The sequence below is a fragment of the Callionymus lyra genome, chromosome 7, assembly GCF_982586985.1.
Source record: "Callionymus lyra chromosome 7, fCalLyr1.hap1.1, whole genome shotgun sequence".
Taxonomy (NCBI): Eukaryota; Metazoa; Chordata; class Actinopteri; order Syngnathiformes; family Callionymidae; genus Callionymus; species Callionymus lyra.
This window is the reverse complement of record NC_141824.1, coordinates 11964788-11985220: the sequence shown is the minus strand read 5'-3', so window position 1 is coordinate 11985220 and position 20433 is coordinate 11964788. Positions and strand designations below refer to the sequence as shown.

The 20433-nt window shown below is 38.3% G+C and overlaps 2 protein-coding genes across 3 annotated transcripts in view; both read left to right on the top strand.

Annotated features, from left to right (window-relative positions):
* The first annotated feature begins 28 nt into the window (after window positions 1-28).
* Window positions 29-8179, top strand: poldip2 (polymerase (DNA-directed), delta interacting protein 2). Of its 2 annotated transcripts, none has more exons than XM_087796051.1 (11): window positions 29-237; window positions 3470-3545; window positions 3669-3766; window positions 4286-4385; window positions 4446-4521; window positions 4594-4701; window positions 5489-5625; window positions 5702-5728; window positions 5796-5921; window positions 5997-6076; window positions 7238-8179. In XM_087796051.1, exons 1-11 carry the CDS (start codon window positions 62-64, stop codon window positions 7350-7352), a joined length of 1119 nt encoding a protein of 372 aa, XP_087652177.1. In that variant the 5' UTR covers window positions 29-61; the 3' UTR covers window positions 7353-8179. The 2 variants fall into 2 exon arrangements, with proteins under 2 accessions (XP_087652177.1, XP_087652176.1); XM_087796050.1 differs by having other exon boundaries at window positions 3464-3545.
* Window positions 8180-9920: 1741 nt separating this feature from the next.
* The window catches only part of lrrc75a (leucine rich repeat containing 75A), a 51746-nt gene continuing 41233 nt past the window's right edge, over window positions 9921-20433 (top strand). The window contains exon 1 of the mRNA XM_087796191.1: window positions 9921-10581. Within this exon, the coding sequence (XP_087652317.1) occupies window positions 10333-10581 (249 nt within the window). The 5' untranslated portion in view covers window positions 9921-10332. The remainder of the gene's footprint in view (window positions 10582-20433) is intronic.

The window sequence follows — 20433 nt, the reverse complement described above, 5'->3', positions numbered from 1 at the left end:
TTGAACGCATCACCAGCGACCAGCCGTACATGCGTGTGAGGAACGTGTCTTGGGGGGAAAGATGGCTGCCTGTGCGTTACGCCGGGGTCTGCTCAGTACTGTCAGTAAATACCATAGGAAACATGCACATAGAATATTGAGTGTCACCGAAAGCTTCGAGTCGTCCAGACTCTCGCCGCCATGTCGGGCCTGCGGCGTGAGCGGCAACGTCCAGCAGAGGAGGTTCATGGCGTCACGGTAAGTGTCCTACCTAGCCTGAGACGTTAGCATCGGGCTATCTACCCAGCATGCACCCCGGCGCAGCTTCTCTGCTAGAACCCCAAAAAAAAAGTCATGGAGGACAGCTTCGATTTTTGGAGGTCGTTTACAGCTTCTGGACGACAATCTCTGCTGTCAAAGCTTTGAAAACAAAGTTGTCCTCTGCGTGTTAGCTTAACGGGGGCAGCTAGCCAAAACATTCGACTGTTGGGCAACAACTGGCGCAGTTTTGAGCTGGTTGTACGAGCCTGTGCTAACATTTAATATTTAAATTAAAGTGTGTTACTATCTCGTGTCACTTAATAATAGCTGTTGTCCTGTGATGAAGTTCTAAATTCACAAGTTGACGGCTGTAAAAGCATCGTTTGGTAACGCAGTCAGTTGTGTAAATAGATGGCACTGACCCTTGACCCATTTAATAGGAATGTGTGTTATATTTCAAAGATGAATTGATGTCTTGTTTTATTTTCTTGTGATAAATATTAAGAACGTTATGGATTAATACAACGCGAAAATGAAACTATTTCCGGTCAACCTCCTTTATACTAGACATTTATTTATATTATACTATCCTTTATAAGACAATAGTGTTCAATATTTTAGGTGTGGCCTTTTTTTGTTAAATCCGACTTTTAAAATGTCATAACTTGCTTAATAATTTACCTTATGAAAATGTCATTGGGAAGGTTGTTAAACAAAGAGAATCGTTTTCAATAAGTAATAATATATAGCAATAGGTTGTATAAATATACAGTATTGAAAACCTAAAGTAAGTAAGTCATTTATATTTATAGAGCGCTTTTCCAGACCATGGTCACAAAGCGCTTAAACAATCAAAAACAAAACTCAATAAAATATTTACTTAAAAGATCAAGATAACACTAAAAACAACACAGGGGTTCCAGAAAATCAAGGAAAAGCCTGAACAAATTAGAATGTCTTGATGTTTCTTGAAGGAGTCAGTAGATCATCAAACACGGAGGAAGATTTCAAAGCTTAGGAGCAACAGCCTGGAAGGATTTCTCTCCTCTGGTTCTGAACCATGTGCGAGTAAAGTATAGCGACTGTTTATTTTTTATTGATTAACCTCATGAGCGTCGGAAGTAACAGAAGTTTCTTAAAAAAAAAAAGTTGACTCTACCAGTCAATCGATGGTCCTAAAAAGGAGGTTTGCCTTGGAAATGATGTCGGAGATGTGTGGCTTGGGTACTTGGTCAATCAAAAAATGTAGATATATTTGATAAACGAGGTACATGTTCTACGTTATCAGTATTGAATGTGTAGTGGTGACAAACATACAACACAACCTCAGTTGAACGGGGAATACAGCGGCCTGGCAGTTATTCAGATTACGTGATCAGATTTGAAATGCGTTGAGTGACAACTGCCGATGTCCAGGAAGCGTTAAATACACACAAACCTAAATATTGGACGCGTTAGTTATTGGAATTTACTTTTTAAATAGATCGGTAACAACTCTTAGCAGTCATTACATCCTCCACAACTAAAGTAACGATGAAATCTTGCCTACAGCCAATCTCCAGCTGCTTATGGAAGTAGTTGCTTATTAAAAAATTGTTACTTTAACCAGAAATGTTTGGAACGATCACAAGATGTCACCAAAGTTCAGTGTCCCCCAAAATCAGTCAGAAAATTACACAAGTTTACACAAACATATAATGAACGAATCATAACCTGAATATACTGTATATTGTACCAAATGGTACTGGGAAATAAGTGTATCCCTACAGCCCTACTCGGATTATCCCCATCTCGCGTTAATTCAATGAGTCAGTTCGCTACACTTGATCTTACCCGGACCAGTGATTAAATTAAATGGGGATGTTAGATACGGATGATCATCATATACTTGTATTATTAGATGAGATTATCTCAAGATACTAATGTCACAAGATTGAAAAAAATGACATGGCTCTGTACTTTCTTTTCCAGAAACACTTGAAAAATATCTTGACCAGTTCCTTAAATCTCTCCTGTGTATACCTGACCATTTTTTATTGTTTTATTCTTAAGGCCTCTAATTACCTTTTTATCTAATTTGTTTATTTGTAAAATCCGTTAAGCGTTCAGACATGAATTATTGTATTTTTGTCTTATCTTGTTCATTTTGCATTTCTATCTGTATTTAAAAGAAGTCTGGTTAGTCCTGGTAACAGTTGTTTTTTTAATGTATTTTTCCGAATACAATTTAGAGTATGTTGTGTAGATTGATAAAAACGAGTGCATTTTTTCGATGTATAAATAAACCCTTGAAAAGGCCTTGTGTTGCCTCTGAAAAGTTGGAATCATAAGTAGGAAAAAAACGTTTCACTTGGATGGGGTTTTTCTGCCGTAAAGTCACATTAAAACAAAACTGTTGTGCATTTTATTTAGCGTTATAAAAATTATGTAATAATTAAGTTTAATTTTGCAATGGATATTAAAATGTGTTTGTGTGTCAATGAAATGCAGATGGTTTGTTATGATAAATAATTGTGATAATTAAAAAAAAATACTGTATTTTTGGCTATATTGTCCAGTCCTAGATAATACCATCCCAACTGTGTGAAATACTCACTCTGTGGTCTAACGTTTTACAACCTTTATATTTTTCATAAAGATTACTTTGAGTAAAAGCCTGACTGTATTGATGATAATAATACTTGATTTTTTTTGCTTTTTATCTACTTATGAATAGAAGAACCTTGGCCCTCGTTTTCCTTCCTATAGATGGATATTTAAAATGGTTTTGAGTTAAACGAAACTGTCTCTTGTTGTTTGTTTTGGTTGCTCCTCTTAAACCGTCTCCATACGGAGTATTTATTTAATTTGAACCTTTAATATTCAACTCCGTCCTTCATAATATGTTCCCTTTTTAATCCCGCAACTTCATATCAGTGTGAAGATTAGCTCTGCAGCTGGCACTGGAGTCGCCTGTTATTTAGTGGACACGACCAGCTGTTGTTGTCATGGCCGTCACAAGTGCGAGGGCTGGTGTTGTTGCGTGGAGAAAGGCCACCGCTATGAGATTAGGACACGCATGGGCCCCTTTTTATGCAATCTTGTCAAAATTTAGATTGAGATTATGCCTCCGGGGAATCCTACAAAGCAGTTAAATCACATATTGATGATGTTTTTTTTCCAACTGTTGATCACAGAAGGTTGTTTTCCCAGGAGCAGGTGTGTAACGGTGTGTTTTTGGCAGGAACAGACCAGAAGGGAAGATTCTTGAGACCGTGGGTGTGTTTGAGGCTCTGAAGCAGCATGGCAAATATGAAACGGGACAGGTAATCTCCATCACTTCGTAGAGGGGGGGAATATGTCTTGAATTGAATGTTGCATCTCTCGTGGAAAATGATGATATTGGTTAATCCGGTGTCATTTAACATATGTCGTCGCTCTCTCTCCAGCTCTTCCTTCACAGTGTTTTTGGCTATAGAGGTATCGTCTTGTTCCCGTGGCACGCCCGACTCTACGACAGAGACATCACCCCCCCGGTGTCTGACAGGTGAGTGGCTCAAAAACCAAAAAACATCCATAGCACAACCCAAAAAAATCTTGAGATATAATTGTAGGTGTGTTAGAAATGATTTATACATGATTTATCCCTTATTTTTTTCTCGAGATACTGTATTGATATTTAACAGTTCTTTTATAGTTTACAGTTTAATAAAGTGTAGTAAATGTGCCTTCAATTTTGTCCACCGTAGCTAAAGCCACAATGAAATCCCTAAAGATCCTGGAGATGACTGAGGATGAGAGGATACAGTTAACTTCAGCAGCATTTAAAGCTGATATTTGGACATACTTTGGTTGTTGTGGTTCGTTGACCCTGTATTGTGAGGCATATTGTATTGCCAGATTCTTGCCAAAACCCACCACTACTGTATATAATGTATTTTATTAAAACACAGGAGGCCGTTTAAACCATAATTAAACTTAAATCAAATTGAATTAAATGGTCACCAACATAACAATTGTGACAAATCAATGGTGCCTTCACTCGTATGTCTCTGTTCACTCCCAGCAAACCAGAACCTCCCGGAGCTCACGGGTCTAAGGAGGTGAAGGGAAAGACTCACACCTACTACCAAGTCCTGATTGACATCAGAGACTGCCCTCATATAGTAAGTCATATGGTTCCTGCGCTAAAGAGAAATCATTCACTCAATGTTCCCACCTGACAGTCTCAGAGGTCACAGACGGAAGCCGTGACCTTTCTAGCCAACCATGAAGACAGTCGAGCCCTCTACGCCATCCCAGGTACACGCCCGCCCTCAGATCCACATCAGAGTCTCAGCCAACACGTCAGGTTGTGTCTCTGCCTTAATACAGGTCTGGACTACGTGAGCCATGAAGACATCCTGCCCTACAACTCCACCGAGCAGCTGCCCATCCACCACGACCTGTTCGAGCGCTTCCTGCTGTACAACCCTGCCAAATGTAAGGATCTCCTTTTTATTGACGATCACTAGTTAGTTTCCCTGATTTGAAGACTTCGAAGAGTAATTTCAAGATGTGTTTTTACCTTTTGTTCATGACTGATTGTGAGTTCATTATCGTCATGACTAATGTAACATTTGAATAAATGAGATGAATTGCTTGATTAATACATGCATTGATTTTAATATAATCTTATTTTAACTTTTGAACCGTAAAAATAAAAACCTGAAATGACACAGAGTTACCATCACACCTGGAATGGACATTATTCTATTGAATGTATATATAAATCACACAATAAGGATACAAAAAATCTAAATAAAAATATATTTTTGCCCCAAAAAATTGGCTTAATCAATGGAATATGTAAATAAATTAGCCAAAGAAAGTCTCAGTCCACTTTTGTTTCTGCTGCCACCTACTGTAGAGTCAGTGTAGTTTTTTTCTTTCTTTTATTATTATAGTCGCTGTGTCTGTGATTGGGAACATTTCCTTTCTTTTATTTTAACTGATGTTTTATTCTAAAGTCAAATTTAGTTGCAAATTGTCTTTGGTAAAATGCAGGAAAGGTGGTGGTGGTGGTGGTGGTGGGGGATTGTCTCTTCTTAACCACAAGAAGACTCTTTGTTTATCCTCGTCTCACTATTTGTGTTTCTTCTTCAACTATGTTGATTCTCTCAATATTTACTCTCACGGAAACGACATCTAACTTCACAGCATCTCGATACGTTGAAGTAAAAAGACCGCGTGTGTTAATGAAATACCATAAATATTCCGTCCCTCGCAGCTCCTCCCTTCACACCCCGGGACACCCTGAAGGCGTGGCAGGAGAAGAACCACCCCTGGCTGGAGCTGTCGGACGTCCACAGGGAAACCACGGAGAACATCCGCGTCACAGTCATCCCTTTTTACATGGGAATGAGGGTATTGACCTTTTCCTGCTCCAGGCAACGTTCCTGAACTCGTAATCTCCCAAACTAACGTTTATTTCTTTCATCAGGAAGCACAGAATTCCCACGTGTACTGGGTGAGTATCTGCGGATGACTTGTGAGACACTCTCAACATGTGTTAATAAGCGTGTTTGTCGATGAAGTGGAGGTACTGCATCCGTCTGGAGAACATGGGCAACGAGGTGGTTCAGCTGCGCGAGCGACACTGGAGGATATTCAGCCTATCGGGAACCCTGGAGACGGTCAGAGGGCGAGGCGTCGTGGGCAGGGTGAGGACGACGCGACAAGCTGTTGACTGACGAGTCGAGAGTCAACTGTGGGTTTTTTTTTTGTATCCGTCGCAGGAGCCGGTGTTGTCCAAAGAGCAGCCGGCGTTTCAGTACAGCAGCCATGTTTCTCTACAAGCCCCCAGTGGTCACATGTGGTAAGTGCAGTCGAGAATATCTATCTTCTACAGGGTCTTAAACATTCTCAAGTTATATTAATGATACTTTACTTTACACCAGATGCATAACATTATTAAATATTGCTTTGAAATACTTGGATTGATTAAAATAAATGTTTTTTTTACGATGCTTTCACTAAATTAGTCTGAATCATTGAATACTTTTGAAACCATTTTGATGTGTAAACGTATAAACGCAAAAAGATTCTTGTACATAAGCCACAAAATGATATTGTATTAAACACAACAACTTCCAATATAATTTAAAGAGGGTTTATTTACAAACAATGTCTACATCTGTACATTTTGAACATTTTTACACTACATCTATAGAGTGAAAGTCATAATTATCACTTTAAATCAAAGGTTTCAAACTTGTGGCCAGTGACCTGATCATTTGCGGTCCTCTAATTAGTGTCTTTATTTTAAAATGTATATAGCTTGGACTAAATGGTTGAGATTTATAAAATAACATTTGACAAAAAGGCCCTAAATTCACAGTTGAACAAAAAAATCTATTAAATATTTGAGTAATAAAACGATGGCAATAAAAGTTTTTGATTCTGAACTACAACATATAAATCATATTTCCAAAGACATTAATAAACTGCTGATAAACCTGATAAAAAAGAATTGACCATTAGTGGCCCCAAAACGAGTTGAGTTTGAGACCCCTGATGTTTTTCAACTAATGTGTAACTTAACTCTCCTGAAGTTTTCCTCTCCAAGATGCAGTAAGTCCCTCATTATGACCATGTTTTCAACTTATTACTTTATAAAGATCTCCTCTGTCTGAAATCTGGGCGAACTAGAGGTTACGAGAGCAGAGTCCATTATGACGTAATAATGGCTTAAGATAATTTAAATATTTCAATGAAAAGAGAGTTTTGTACAAACAAAAAACGCTTAAATCAACACTTGAGTTAAACTTTAAAGTCAATATCCGTTAGGAATTACAATAGTGTTTGCACCCTAGTGTCGGAACAGTGTAACTGCATTTACTTGAATTCTTCGTTTCCCTGTTGCCAACTTTCTGCGTGTGCATTTTTTTTTTGCCGCTTCATTTCACTAACTCATTTTAATTTCCTCTTGACAAACGCCAAAGAAGTGCTTCATAAATGTTCCTTTGTTTACGTCCAGGGGGACGTTTCGGATTGAACGGACCGACGGCTCCCACTTTGACGTCCGCATTCCCCCCTTCTCCTTGGAGAGCAACAAAGACGATAAAGCCCCCCCTGCGGGCTACACATTCTAATTGCGAGTGGTCGCCAAGGACACACTTGACCCCGGAGAGAATATAAAAGCAGATCTTCCACACGCCCGACTCCCAAACCCCCCCCCCCCACCTTCAGTAACTGAGATTACAGCAACAATAGACGCGAGGGAAACTGTACTTCCTGTTTCCACACGACAAGATCTGTGGACGGGAAGAGAGATTGTCGACACACGCCCTTGAAACCTCCACCAGGGAGTGTGTCGACCATTTATGCGCCGACAGGTTTGTGTTCGACGCGTGACGAACTCATGTAGAAATGTTGCACAAGGAGTCGCGACGCTCCTGATAGTTTGTTTTTAGGGAAGGATGATCCAGACGCTCTTTAGTTTTCTCTTTATTTTGAACGATTGCCTTTCGCTCCTGCTGACCCCCCAAACCCCCCTTTAAACGTGAGACAGAATCCATCAGACATTTGCCTTCCTCTCTATAACCACAAGGTGACCCCCCCCCCCCCCCCGAGCCCCCCCGCTGAGCTCCCACAGCACCTGATGTTGATAAGCTGCAAGTTTTAAGGAGTTTTGATTTAAAAATATTTTGAACATTGATTAAATGCCTGTTGTTTATTATCTACTGTAAATAGAGATGTAATTAAAGGCTTTCCTTTTGAAATTTAAGCTCATCTGCCTTTTCTTCATAGATAAGTCGAGGCATCTTTTCGTTCACATTTGAAAGGCAAGACAAGTTGATACTTCATTTCTGAAATGGAGATAATCGTCTATTTTTGGATCGTTGATCGTCTTCCAACCCTAAACAATATTGGAGTTTTGCCACTTAATAAACAAATAAAGAGATGTTTTAAATACGAACCTTGTTTTTTTTCGTCCCTGCTGCTTCGATGCAGAGCCTGTGATGCCCTTCTTCTATTTTTATCTGCTCACAGGTCAAATGTTTTGTTTTCGAGTCACGTTTCCTAAACTGCTGCTGCTAATTTTAAAGAGCTTTTAAATATAACTTGTTTAATTGTATCGTAAGATGCATTTTAAAGCAGTTTTATGTTGTATGCATCGTTATTCTCCAACCATTTAATATTTTTAGTTTTTTTGTATATATTTATTTTCCAGACTTAATTATTCCGACTGTTTTGTCATCTTTTTTTTATACACACAATTTTTTAAATTGATGGTCTTGTATTTTCTTTATTCAAATGTATCTTTTCTACCTTCCAACTGTTATATTTAATATTTAAAAAAATCTTATTCTATATAATTATTTAAAAAAACAACCTATTCCCACTATTTTGTCATCCTTATTTTCTATTGTTCTATTTTTTTATTAGTTCAATTCAACCCTTTTTACATAACCACTGAAAAAAGTTAAATGCTTCTTTTTTCTCCAACTGCTTTTTTGTTTAAGTTAAGTTGGCTTTTTGTTTTATCATCTTTTTAATCTTTCTTTTTTTGTACATAATTGTCTTACTTTGTTTTATGGATTGAGTACACGAATGATCTGTTTTAGGCCTTTTTACAGTTAATCTATTTTTTTCTACATATATATCTTACATATATCAATTTTGCATTACATTTCTTTTCTAACTATGTAAAAAAAAAGTTTATTTTGAGTCATTTTTATTTATATATACAGTATGTGTATATATATATATATATATTTATTAATAATTTAATCGGACTGTTTTTTTTTTCATCTTTTCTTTTTTTTTAATTGATTTTGTCGGTACACTGGTATTATCTTTTTAACTGTTTTTTTATGTTTAATCAATTTTCTTTCTCCCATTTATTTATTTTAAAGCAATAACTTACTCAGACTATTTTTTAATCCTTACTTTATAAATATATATACGTGTGTTTATATATATATATATATATATATATATACACATACATACACACACACATTACACTGTTGATTTATCTCCTTTTTCGCAATTTTCTACATAAAAACTGTTTGTTTGACAGCTAGTTAAAGGTTTTATGACACTTCATCTTTCTCCATTCCCAAATTAAAACACACAATTGTCTAACACGGTGAGCAAATGACTCCAAAAGGGTTTTTAATCAAAAGCTTATTTGTTGACGATGTTATAAAGATGTTTTTCTTTTTTTTTCTATTTTTAATTAAACCCAAACCATCATCAGTTTCGCGAGAACGACCAGCAGATGGCAGCAGAGTAACGGCCGGTGCAGCGTCAACACTGAGTCATGTGACTTGTGCTGCACTGACTGCTGCTGGTAAACATCTTCTTACCTCATGATCTTACCTGGAGACATGTTTGATGAACACATGTTTGAGTCCAACAAAAGCTGTCGAACATGGATTCGCTTTTTTATGTTCATGATAAAAAACAGTCTGATACGAAAGATAAGTTTTAAAAACATGGATTTCCAAAAATGTCTCATATATTAATAGATTCCTGCACATGACTAAACGTTTGTTGTCAAATAAAATGAACAAAGAAGAAATTAATCTTCAAACTCATGGAAAAAAGAAACGAGAGTGTTGGGCTGGAGGGTGTGTTATTGTTGTCGTGCCCGCGCAGCGCGCTCCCGCTCACTCCCGAAACGCACACACACACACAGTGACATCCATAATTCAGCTCAGCCCGGGGTCTCCTCACTTTCCCCCGCCGCCTGGCAAGCGCTGCTGCTCGGACTCCACCCCGCCAGGAGGACGGTGTTGTCGACGCAGATCATGCCCAGTTTCCTGCAGCAGCAGCGGCGGCGGTGGCGGCGGCTGCGCCCCTGCGTCGCCCCCGGACCGGAGCCCCCGGTGTAAGCTCGTCGAAGGCTGAAGTTGTGTTCGGGACAGAAGGCTTCAGGGCCCCGGGCTCTACCTCTCTCTCTCTCCCTCTCTCCCTCTCTCACGGCCATGCTGCGGTCCTGCGACCTGTTCCCCACTTGAGCCCCTGTTGCTAAGGATGAACAAGTTGGACTCATCTCCTCCTCACCTGCTGGACGATGGAGATTTAAACTGAACATTTTTTACCTCTTTTTTGCTCACGACGATGGGGGCGAAGCAGAGCAAGAGCCACGACGCCTCCGGGGCCAGTCCCCAGCACGGCTGGAAGAGGACGCCCTCCAAGGAGCGCGGGGACCTCCTGGCCGCCCTCATGCTCAAGTCGGGGGACCGGCTGAGCCGCGGGGGGACCCCGCCTCCCTACCAACGACGCATCGGGATGATCCAGGAGATGATGCTGATGGCCAAGCAGGGCAAGCAGGACGAAGCCACGGAGATGCTCAAGACCCTCAGACAGGTACGTCTTTGTTTTTATCTCCTTGTGTGTCATCTGAAAACTCAGGGGTTGCCAGTGGAAGTTCATAACAACTGCGTGTCGTGTACTTCAAGAAGTATCTTGTTCTTTGTTGTGCACCAGGTTTAATGTGTATTGATGTCTCATGAGGCTTCATGACACAGTTTTATTAACTGGTGATGAGGTTTTATTTATGTAAAGGCTGATGGGGTTCTGGAAACACCTGATGAGGCAACATGAGACAGTTGATGAGGCTTCATGAAACAGCTGGCAAGTTTTTATGAGACAGTTGATGAAGTTTCATGATACACAAGACGAAGTTTCACGAGACAGAAGACGAAGTTTCACGACACAGAAGACGAAGTTTCACAAGATAGAAGATGACGTTTAATGAGACAAAAAATGAAATTACATGAGACAGACGACGAAGTTTCATTAGAAAGCTGACAAGGTTTTAACGAAACGGCTGACGAAGTTTCACGAGACAGCTGACGAGGTTTCATGAAACGGTGACAGGTTTTTGTGAAACTGCTGACGAGGTTTTACGAAACTACTGATGAGGTTTCATGAAAAAGCTGATGAGGTTTCATAAAACAGCTGATGAGGTTTCATATAACAGCTGATGAGGTTTCATAAAACAGCTGATGAGGTTTCATAAAACAGCTGATGAGGTTTCATTAATTAGCTGATGAGGTTTCATTAAACAGCTGATGAGGTTTCATTAAACAGCTGATGAGGTTTCATAAAACAGCTGATGAGATTTCATGAAACAGCTGATGAGATTTCATGAAACAGCTGATGAGATTTCATGAAACAGCTGATGAGGTTTCATGAAACAGCTGATGAGGTTTCATAAAACAGCTGATGAGGTTTCATAAAACAGCTGATGAGGTTTCTTAAAACAGCTGATGAGGTTTCATAAAACAGCTGATGAGGTTTCATAAAACAGCTGATGAGATTTCATGAAACAGCTGATGAGGTTTCATGAAACAGCCGATGAGGCTTCATAAAACAGCTGATGAGGTTTCATCAAACAGCTGATGAGATTTTACGAAACAGCTGATGAGGTTTCATCAAACAGCTGATGAGGTTTCATAAAACATTTAATGAGGTTTCATGAAACAGCTGATGAGGTTTCATGAAACAGCTGATGAGCTTTAATGAAACAGCTGATGAGGTTTTATAAAACAGCTGATGAGGTTTCATAAAACAGCTGATGAGGTTTCATACAACAGCTGATGAGGCTTCATAAAACAGCTGATGAGGTTTCATAAAACAGCTGATGAGGTTTCATAAATCAGTTGATGAGGTTTCATGAAACAGCTGATGAGCTTTAATGAAACAGCTGATGAGGTTTCATAAAACATTTAATGAGGTTTCATAAAACAGCTGATGAGGCTTCATAAAACAGCTGATGAGGTTTCATAAAACAGCTGATGAGGCTTCATAAAACAGCTGATGAGGTTTCATAAAACAGCTGATGAGGCTTCATAAAACAGCTGATGAGGTTTCATAAAACAGCTGATGAGGTTTCATAAAACAGCTGATGAGGTTTCATGATTGGTCAGTACTTCTGTGGGTTGATTCTTGACTGGATGTTAATGCGAGTTCAAATAAATCCTATTCTTGCGTCTCATCCTAAATCAGCGTCAACAGTTGATCAAGTATCAATATAGAGCAATATCTTTGTAAAGTGCAGCAAAAGCACTAATGTTGTGATGTAATCACTCCTGGTTCAACCGTGGGATCATCTGATGTCATCTCAGACGCTGCAACAACATCCACACTCTTGCTAAACTGATTCTCCTCGATGATGAACGGACCTGGTTCTGATGGCTCTGGACTTCGTGCAACCTTTCCTGCTGCAGCTGTAATTCACACCTGAGGTGCAGAGGAGGAAACAATCCAGGAAGGAAGTGAAGCGCGATCATCTTATCTTATCTTACCCTACGATAATATGTGTGGAGACTGTTGTCAGGACCTGAAGCTGGAGGCTCGTGATGACGATGTTATGAATGCAGAATATTTACAGCGCGACGTCGACGTTTCATTCAGCGATGACTCAACCGTGGCCGGGGGACTCTGTGATCTAACCTTTTATTGTTTGTTTCTCGCTGAGCTCGGATCTTCTCAATGAGAAACCGTGAATCTGCAGCAAACATTGGATCAGAGCGTAAACATTTGACAACGAGACGCTCTTTCAACACACGCCTGCAAGTGTTGTGAATTGACGATAACAATGTCATGATACTGTAGTAACAAGGATATATTTGTAGTATTGTCGAGTACTTGACTCTGGTGTTGCAGAATTTACAGACCACATGACTCTTGACGAAGTCGTAACTGCTTTCATTTGTTTTGAAATCATAAAAATGTCCAAACATCGGGTTTAAAAGCTGCTGGAGTCCCACTGTATCCTCTCGTCCTCAGTCATCACATGGTTTTGCAGGACTTAATTGTTCCTTTACTGGTGGAGGACGTAATTACTAGCTCTCATTGTTTCGACACCAAATATATGTCCAGACATGAGCTTTAAAAGCAGCTGGAGTCGACTGTATCCTCTCGTCCTCAGTCATCGCCGGGATTTCATCGTTCCTTTAACTGCTGAGGACTTTGAAGACTGCTGTTGTGTTTAAATGCAACACAAATATGAATAAACACTGTTAATAATTCTATGTTAATTGTAAAAAAAACAAAAAACTTTGAATTATTTTAATGTATACACACTTAGTTGAAATATTACCATAAAAAATGATACAGAAAACAAAAAAATCGATACATTGCTGGTAAATATCGGGCGTCGTCGACACTGGTCAGACTTCCAAAAAAGAAAAAGTTTTTTGTCGACAGTTTAAAATGTTGCATCAGCTCATTATGTTTAAAGCTTTCGGAAATGTTTTTAGTTTCGATTCCTTAAACCCTTTTCAATCAACGGCTCTTTCTTCGCTGCCTCGTCCGTTCTCCAGCTGCTGTAAATCAACGCAGACATTTATTCTCTACCTATGAAATCAGTTTTATCGTCGAAGGTCAGGTGAAGCGACGACGACTCGCCTTCAGCATTCGCCATGAAAATCCTCGCCTTTGATCACACGTTTATTTATACATATGTTCACACTTTTCTTCTCTTTTTTTTCACCGTTTTATGCGATTTGTAAACAACTCTTGAAGTGCAGGTGATGGGATTTCTTTTTTTTTCATTTATTAGTGCAAAAAATATATAATTTTGGGTGTTTTTTTATTGAAACATACCTTGTATACGTTTACATTTTGGTGAATTTTAAAATATTTATTTTTCAGCCTCTGCGTAAAAGTATCCTTGACGTCAATAATGGAAGTTACAAGTAGCATCTCATCGACTTCCACAGTAAAAATCTGTTTGTACAAAACTCACTTTTCATTCAAATTTTTACATTAGAAAGTGATCTTAAGCCCCGCCCACTGAAAACACTTTCTCTTTCTGAAGGTGAAATCTTGTTTGCCAAAACCACGCCCACTCTGCTGTGATTGGTCAAACATGGAGGTTTGTCACCACGTGTAAACAATCCCGGAGGTCTCCACCTCCAAAGGGACTCGTTGTATAAACAAAGCGGGGGCCTGATTACAGCTGGCTGGATGAGAGAAGCCATTATGACGTCGTAATGGACACAGCTCTCGTAACCTCTCGTTCGCCCAGATTTCAGACGATACTTTATAAAGTAGAGAGAGTTGGATTTTTGCATTAGTTGCCCTTTAGGTACTCAATATATTTATTTTTTCCAGCTCACACTATTGGATTACTCAATGGATATGATTGACACGTCGAGGATTATTATATAAATAAATGCTAATAACAAAAATTAAATCAATATAACTCATCTCATTAGACTTAATTAGCATCCAGCTGTCAGTCAAACGTGGCTAAATATTAACAAAATCTTTCACTTGGATCAAGCAGAAATCTGAAAGTTTTATGAATTATTACTGAAGATTGAGAAAGATTGCGATTGAAAGAAGTATTTATTTATTATCAGTACTTAATTATTTGGTTAAAATTTGGTTAGAATCATTATGTTTTAAAACTTTTTTTCACATTTTGCTGCCAGAATATGTGCTCGAGGTTGTCAACATAACAAAATGAGTTTTACTATTGTCTCATTATTGTCTTTTCGTTCTTGAAGAACCTCCATTATCTCAGTTCCTTATCTTATCTTAAACATCTTTATTTGTAAGTAAGTAAGTAATTTTTATTTGTATAGCGCTTTTCCAGACCAGGGTCACAAAGCGCTTAAACAATCAAAACAATATTCAATAAAGTATATACTTTAAAGATCAAGATAAAACTGATAACACAACAGGAGTTCCAGAAAATCAGGGAAAAGCTCAAATAAAAGTGTCTTAAGATGTTTCTTGAAGGAGTCAGTAGATCATCAAACACAGAGATCGTTCCAAAGCTTAGGAGCAACAGTCTGGAAGGATTTCTCTCCTCTGGTCCTGAACCGTGTTCAGGAACCATCAGGAGATTCTGATCCACAGACCTCAGAGCCCGAGCTGGGGTGTAAGGCTGGATCAGATCACTGATGGAAGGTCTGACCATGAATAGATCTGAAAGTAAGAACCAGAATTTTAAAGTTGATCCTGAAAGAAACTGGCAGCCAGTGAAGAGTTTTAAGGATCGGAGAAATGCGAGTTCTTCTACTAGAGCAGGTCAGAATTCTCGCTGCAGAGTTTGTTAAGACATGAAAATAAACCGTTGCAGTATATCAACATGAACATTGTTCTACTTTGAGTTTAAGACGAGCATCTTCATAGTGTTTATAGGGAGGAAGATTCTGGTGTTGAAGCCCTTGTGAAGCCCAGTCGACCTCCAGGCCTCGGTGCTCGCGCCTCCTACGAGCGCCGGTGAACATCGGCCACAACGTCATCCTGTCGCTGCTCCTTCCTCCCTTAGCTTTTATCTTTCCATCCCTGGCTCAAGGATACAACGTTCTAGAGACCTCGGAGGATCTGGAGAAACACACCGACGTCCTTGAGGTTGGGGGGGGGGGGTTGTTCGATGAATGATCAGTCCAGGATATGTGACACCATCACAGTCATTGACTCCTTCTCTCCTGCTGAGAGCGACTGAACCAGCGACTCTTGTTGAGGCTTCAGTCCATGTTTCTTTCATGACACGACACAATAGATTCTTTTGTGTGGCGTCGCTGAGTCAGCGTCAGCAGGACGAGCCAAATGTTTTAATCATTCAAATATAAAATCTTTTGAGTTAATGCAGTCGATTGTGAACCAAAATACAGTGATGGGTCGATGAGGCTTCATGAAACAGCTGGTGAGGTATCATGATACAGTGTCTTCATCTTGAAAGTCCACTAGATGGCACAAGATTTTATTTGTTTCTAATCTACTCATTTATCAATTTCAAACAGTGCCATCTAGTGGTCTTTCAAAAATGTACACTGTATCATGATACCTCACCGGCTGTTTCATGAGGCTTCACCAACTCTTTACCACCAAAATGTATTTCATGTTTGTGTAACTGTGGCTCTCGTCTGATGATCTCACAGGTGGAAACATTTTTAATTTTCTCACATCTTAGTCGTGTCTCTCTTCTACGGTAGAGTCCAGCCCAGATCACCACGTCATCCGCAAACAGCAGTGATTTTTATCCTTCAATCCAACAGGAGGATCTTCTCCAATGTCCTGAAAATGTGGATTCAAATAAAAAAGGGCCATATTTTATCAACGTTCACAACACTTTTTTATAGTTTAGATTTTTATCGTAGTTATTTTATGGTTTATAGTTCAATTAACTGAGTACAAACTAACATATTTAAAAGAAAAATCTAATTTACATGCAAATATTTATTTAGGAACAATGAAATCCTGCAAAATAACTGAGGACGAGAGGATACATTTGACTCCAGCAGCTTTCAAAGCTGATGTTTGGACATATTTTGGTTTGAAAACAAATGAAAGCAGTTACGACTTCGTCAAGAGTCATGTGGTCTGTAAATTCTGCAACACCAGAGTCTAGTACTCGACAATACTACAGTACTAAATACAATTGACAGTAAACGTGCAGTGGACTGTCTTGATGGACACGAGCTCTGCTCGCAGCTAATGCTAGCTCCGCCTCTTCATCACTGTCCCTCAATGAAGTTGCCACGAGAGGCATGTGGGCTTCTCTGGACCACTCTCTGGTGGTCCTCGGCCTTTAGAGCCTCTGTGGTCCCGTCGGTGGTCCTCTGTGAGGCCGCGGCTCTAATCTTCGGTGATTAAGCCTCATGGTCGACTGACTCGTCTTCATGACAAGATACAACTTCCTGCTTCTTTCATGAAGTCAAGGGTCACGATGACATTGTTTATGTTTCCATAATACATCTTAATATCACTGACTTATATCGTAGCCATTAACGTTCAGTTATAGTTTTAATATGTAAAGACTATTTTATTCGTGTTTGACCTTTTTTGTATTTTCTATAAAGATAGTCAAGTCTTTGTACCGAAAGTGAACTACAAGAAAATAAACAATTACTATGACATTGATGTTTATAAAACCTATTGTTTGATCAACTGAAACGTTTGATAATGAATTAAGTTTGAATAAAGTTGAAAATTGTTTGATTTTCAGTTGAAAATTGTTTGATTATAGTTGAAAATTGTTTGATTATAGTCGAAAATTGTTTGATTATAGTTGAAAATTGTTTGATTTTCAGTTGAAAATTGTTTGATTATAGTTGAAAATTGTTTGATTTTCAGTTGAAAATTGTTTTATTATAGTCGAAAATTGTTTGATTATAGTTGAAAATTGTTTGATTTTCAGTTGAAAATTGTTTGATTATAGTTGAAAATTGTTTGATTTTCAGTTGAAAATTGTTTGATTATAGTTGAAAATTGTTTGATTTTCAGTTGAAAATTGTTTTGATTGCAATTATATTATTTATTTTATTATACATATTGAAAATTGTTTGATTATAGTTCAATATTGTTTGATTATAATTGAAAATGGTTTGATTACAGATGAAAATAGTTTGATTATAGTTGAAAATTATTGATTATAGTTGAAAATTGTTTGATTATAATTGAAAATTGTTTGATTATAGTTGAAAATTGTTTGATTACAATTAACAATTGTTTTGATTATAGTTGAAAATTGTTTTTATTACAATTGAAAATAGTTTTGATAATGGTTGAAAATTGTTTGTTGTCAGTTGAAAATTGTTAACATATACATATTTCTTATAAAAACCTTTAATTTTCTAAAGTAACTTTAAAACATGAACTGATTTATTTTACTTCTTTATGACACAAACTGTCACATGTATGGTTGGATGAAGCTTCACTGACGTCTGCAGCTGCTGATATCAAATGTTTAACCTTCAAACCACGAGAAGAAACGGCATCAACGGCACATTAAAGTGGCGATGAAAGCAAGACTCCAGGTAGAGACGATCAAAAGACGACAGCCGTCGTATCACAGCAACATCTGCTCGCCATGTGATCTTTGATAAAGGTCAACATCTCAAGCATCTTCACTCCTCCGGTCGCACAAGCCATTTCCTGTCGCTTGGCGAAGAGGCCTGTGAAGCCGTCGTTTGTGACACGGAGAAGAAGAAGTGCAGTTTTCTGCCCACGACCACAGAGAGGCTTTTAATAACACGCCGAGGTTGAGGATATGTTAATGCAGGCTGGGATTACAGCCATCACTTCCTCACTGGATTAAATTATCCTACATATGCACGAATCCTCATCACATGGGAAGACGGTCGTGTTTGTCTCTGACTCATCTGTACAAACACCAGGTTTATTTCCTCCAGAGGTCGTGTCCTCTCATAACACGTTTTTAAATCCTGCCTTTTTTTAGTTAAATAGCACATATGACGTAAAAAATGACTTTGGTTGTTGCTCTTTGGCGTCTCAGACCTTGTTTGTAGATGCATAAAATTGTATGTTTGTGTGTGTTTATGTCTACAAAGTGTCTTGAAATGATAATGTCGTCTAAGGGGAGCACAAGGGGGGAAGAAGACCCCCATAAAAAAATTCAAACATTTCCAGTTTTCGATTAAATTTAAACCATACATATTAAATAGATTTCAAGAAGTTCTGCGTCTTCTGTAAATTGGAAGGGGACACAAGGGGGGCAGAAGACACCCATGAAAATTAAAAAATGTCCAATTTGGATTTAACCTTCAATATATAATTACAAAAAAAGGAGTTTCAGCTCTTGTCATGTAGAATTGGGGGGCTTTGGGAGGTAGGTCAAAGGTCAACTCCATCAGGTCAAGGGAAGGGGGCACAAGGCGGCCAGCAAACTGCCATGAAAAGTCAAATATGTCTTATTTGTTTTTATAAATCTTAAAAATATAATATACATTATACATGTTTGGAGAATTTTTGCTCTTTTTGTTAATTGCAAGGGGGCAGAGAAGGGGGACAGAAGACCCCAATGAAGATTCAAATAAGTCAAATTTTAGATTCAATTATTTTAATTTGCATAAGCAAGTGAGATTTCTCGCCTTCTGTTAATTGGAAGGGGCATAGAAGGGGGGCAGAAGACCCCAATGAAAATAAAAAATGTCCATTTTTTACATTCATGTTTTAGTATAACATACTAAAGTAAGAGATATATTTAATTAATTATAATATATCATTTTTATAATTATATTTTAAAAGTTATGTGGCACAATTCAAATACGTCAAAATATTACAACAGAATTTCAGCTTGTGTCATGTAGACAGCTCTTGTCGGTGAAGGTTTTAGGCGGAGGTCAAAGGTGAACTACATCAGGTCAAGAGAAAGGGGGCGCAAGGGTGACAGAAGACCCCCATGAAAATTCAAATATACCAATTTTGATGAAACTTAAACCATAAAAATGACAAAATGCTTAATAAATATTATCAGAGTTGCAGATATTTTGGTTACATTTAAGGGCTCAGATTAGGGGGACAGAAGACAACCCATGAAAATTCAAATATGTCCAATTTTTGATGCAATAAAACCTATTAAATATCACGTAAGAGAGATTTCCAGAATAAAGTTCAACTCCATCAGGTCAAGGGAAGAAGGGGGGGCGGAAAACCCCCATGAAAATTAAAATATGTCACATTTTGATGAAACTAAAACCATAAAAATGATCAAATCCTGAATAAATATTTCTTTAATTTCAGCTCTTTTTGTTCTAGGTAAGGGGCAGAAAAGGGGGGAAATGAGTCCCATGAAAACTCAAATATTTCCAAATTTGTTGACATTGATACAATATTTAACGTGTAAAGTTCATTGTAATACCCATAACCCACCTTGATGCAGTTTGCTGTGCACTATTGCAAGGATTCATGAAGCCACATGTGAGACGGTCTAATGGAACACCTGAGTGAGTCACACCTGCTCTGATCTCCGCACATCAGTCCACAGTGAAGCTGCTGCTGCTTCACGACATGAGCTCAGGATTGTTCAGCTCCGTGACATGAACATGAAAGAGTTCCTTCTTTTGGTTTTCTCTCGTGGACACGATGTGCTGTAGAGTTCCTGACTGGTGCCTCCATCGTTCTGTTGATAAATACTGTGTTACTACATCAAAGATGCACAAGTACTCCAGGAAACAGTTGATGATTGACTTTCAAGTACTTTTACAACATTATTGACTGATGAGTCTAAAGGTTCTGAATTTCATCTATATTGTCCGATGGTAGGGGGCAGAAAGGGGGGCAGAAGACATTGAAAAATCGAATATGTCCAATTTTTATTAAACCATATTTATTATATACTAAGTAAGATAGATTTCTAAATTTCATCTATACTGTCCAATACTAGGGGGCAAAAGACCCCCATGTAAATTCAAATACGTCAAATATGTCCATTTTTAATTTAACCATATTTAT

Bases quoted from the DNA above. Each gene is read 5' to 3' on its own strand.
- poldip2 (XM_087796050.1), top strand. From the start codon at position 62: ATGGCTGCCTGTGCGTTACGCCGGGGTCTGCTCAGTACTGTCAGTAAA. The intron at 4,702-5,488 runs GTAAGGATCTCC...CGTCCCTCGCAG, and splicing joins GCTGTACAACCCTGCCAAAT to CTCCTCCCTTCACACCCCGG. The intron at 5,626-5,701 runs GTATTGACCTTT...TTCTTTCATCAG, and splicing joins CTTTTTACATGGGAATGAGG to GAAGCACAGAATTCCCACGT.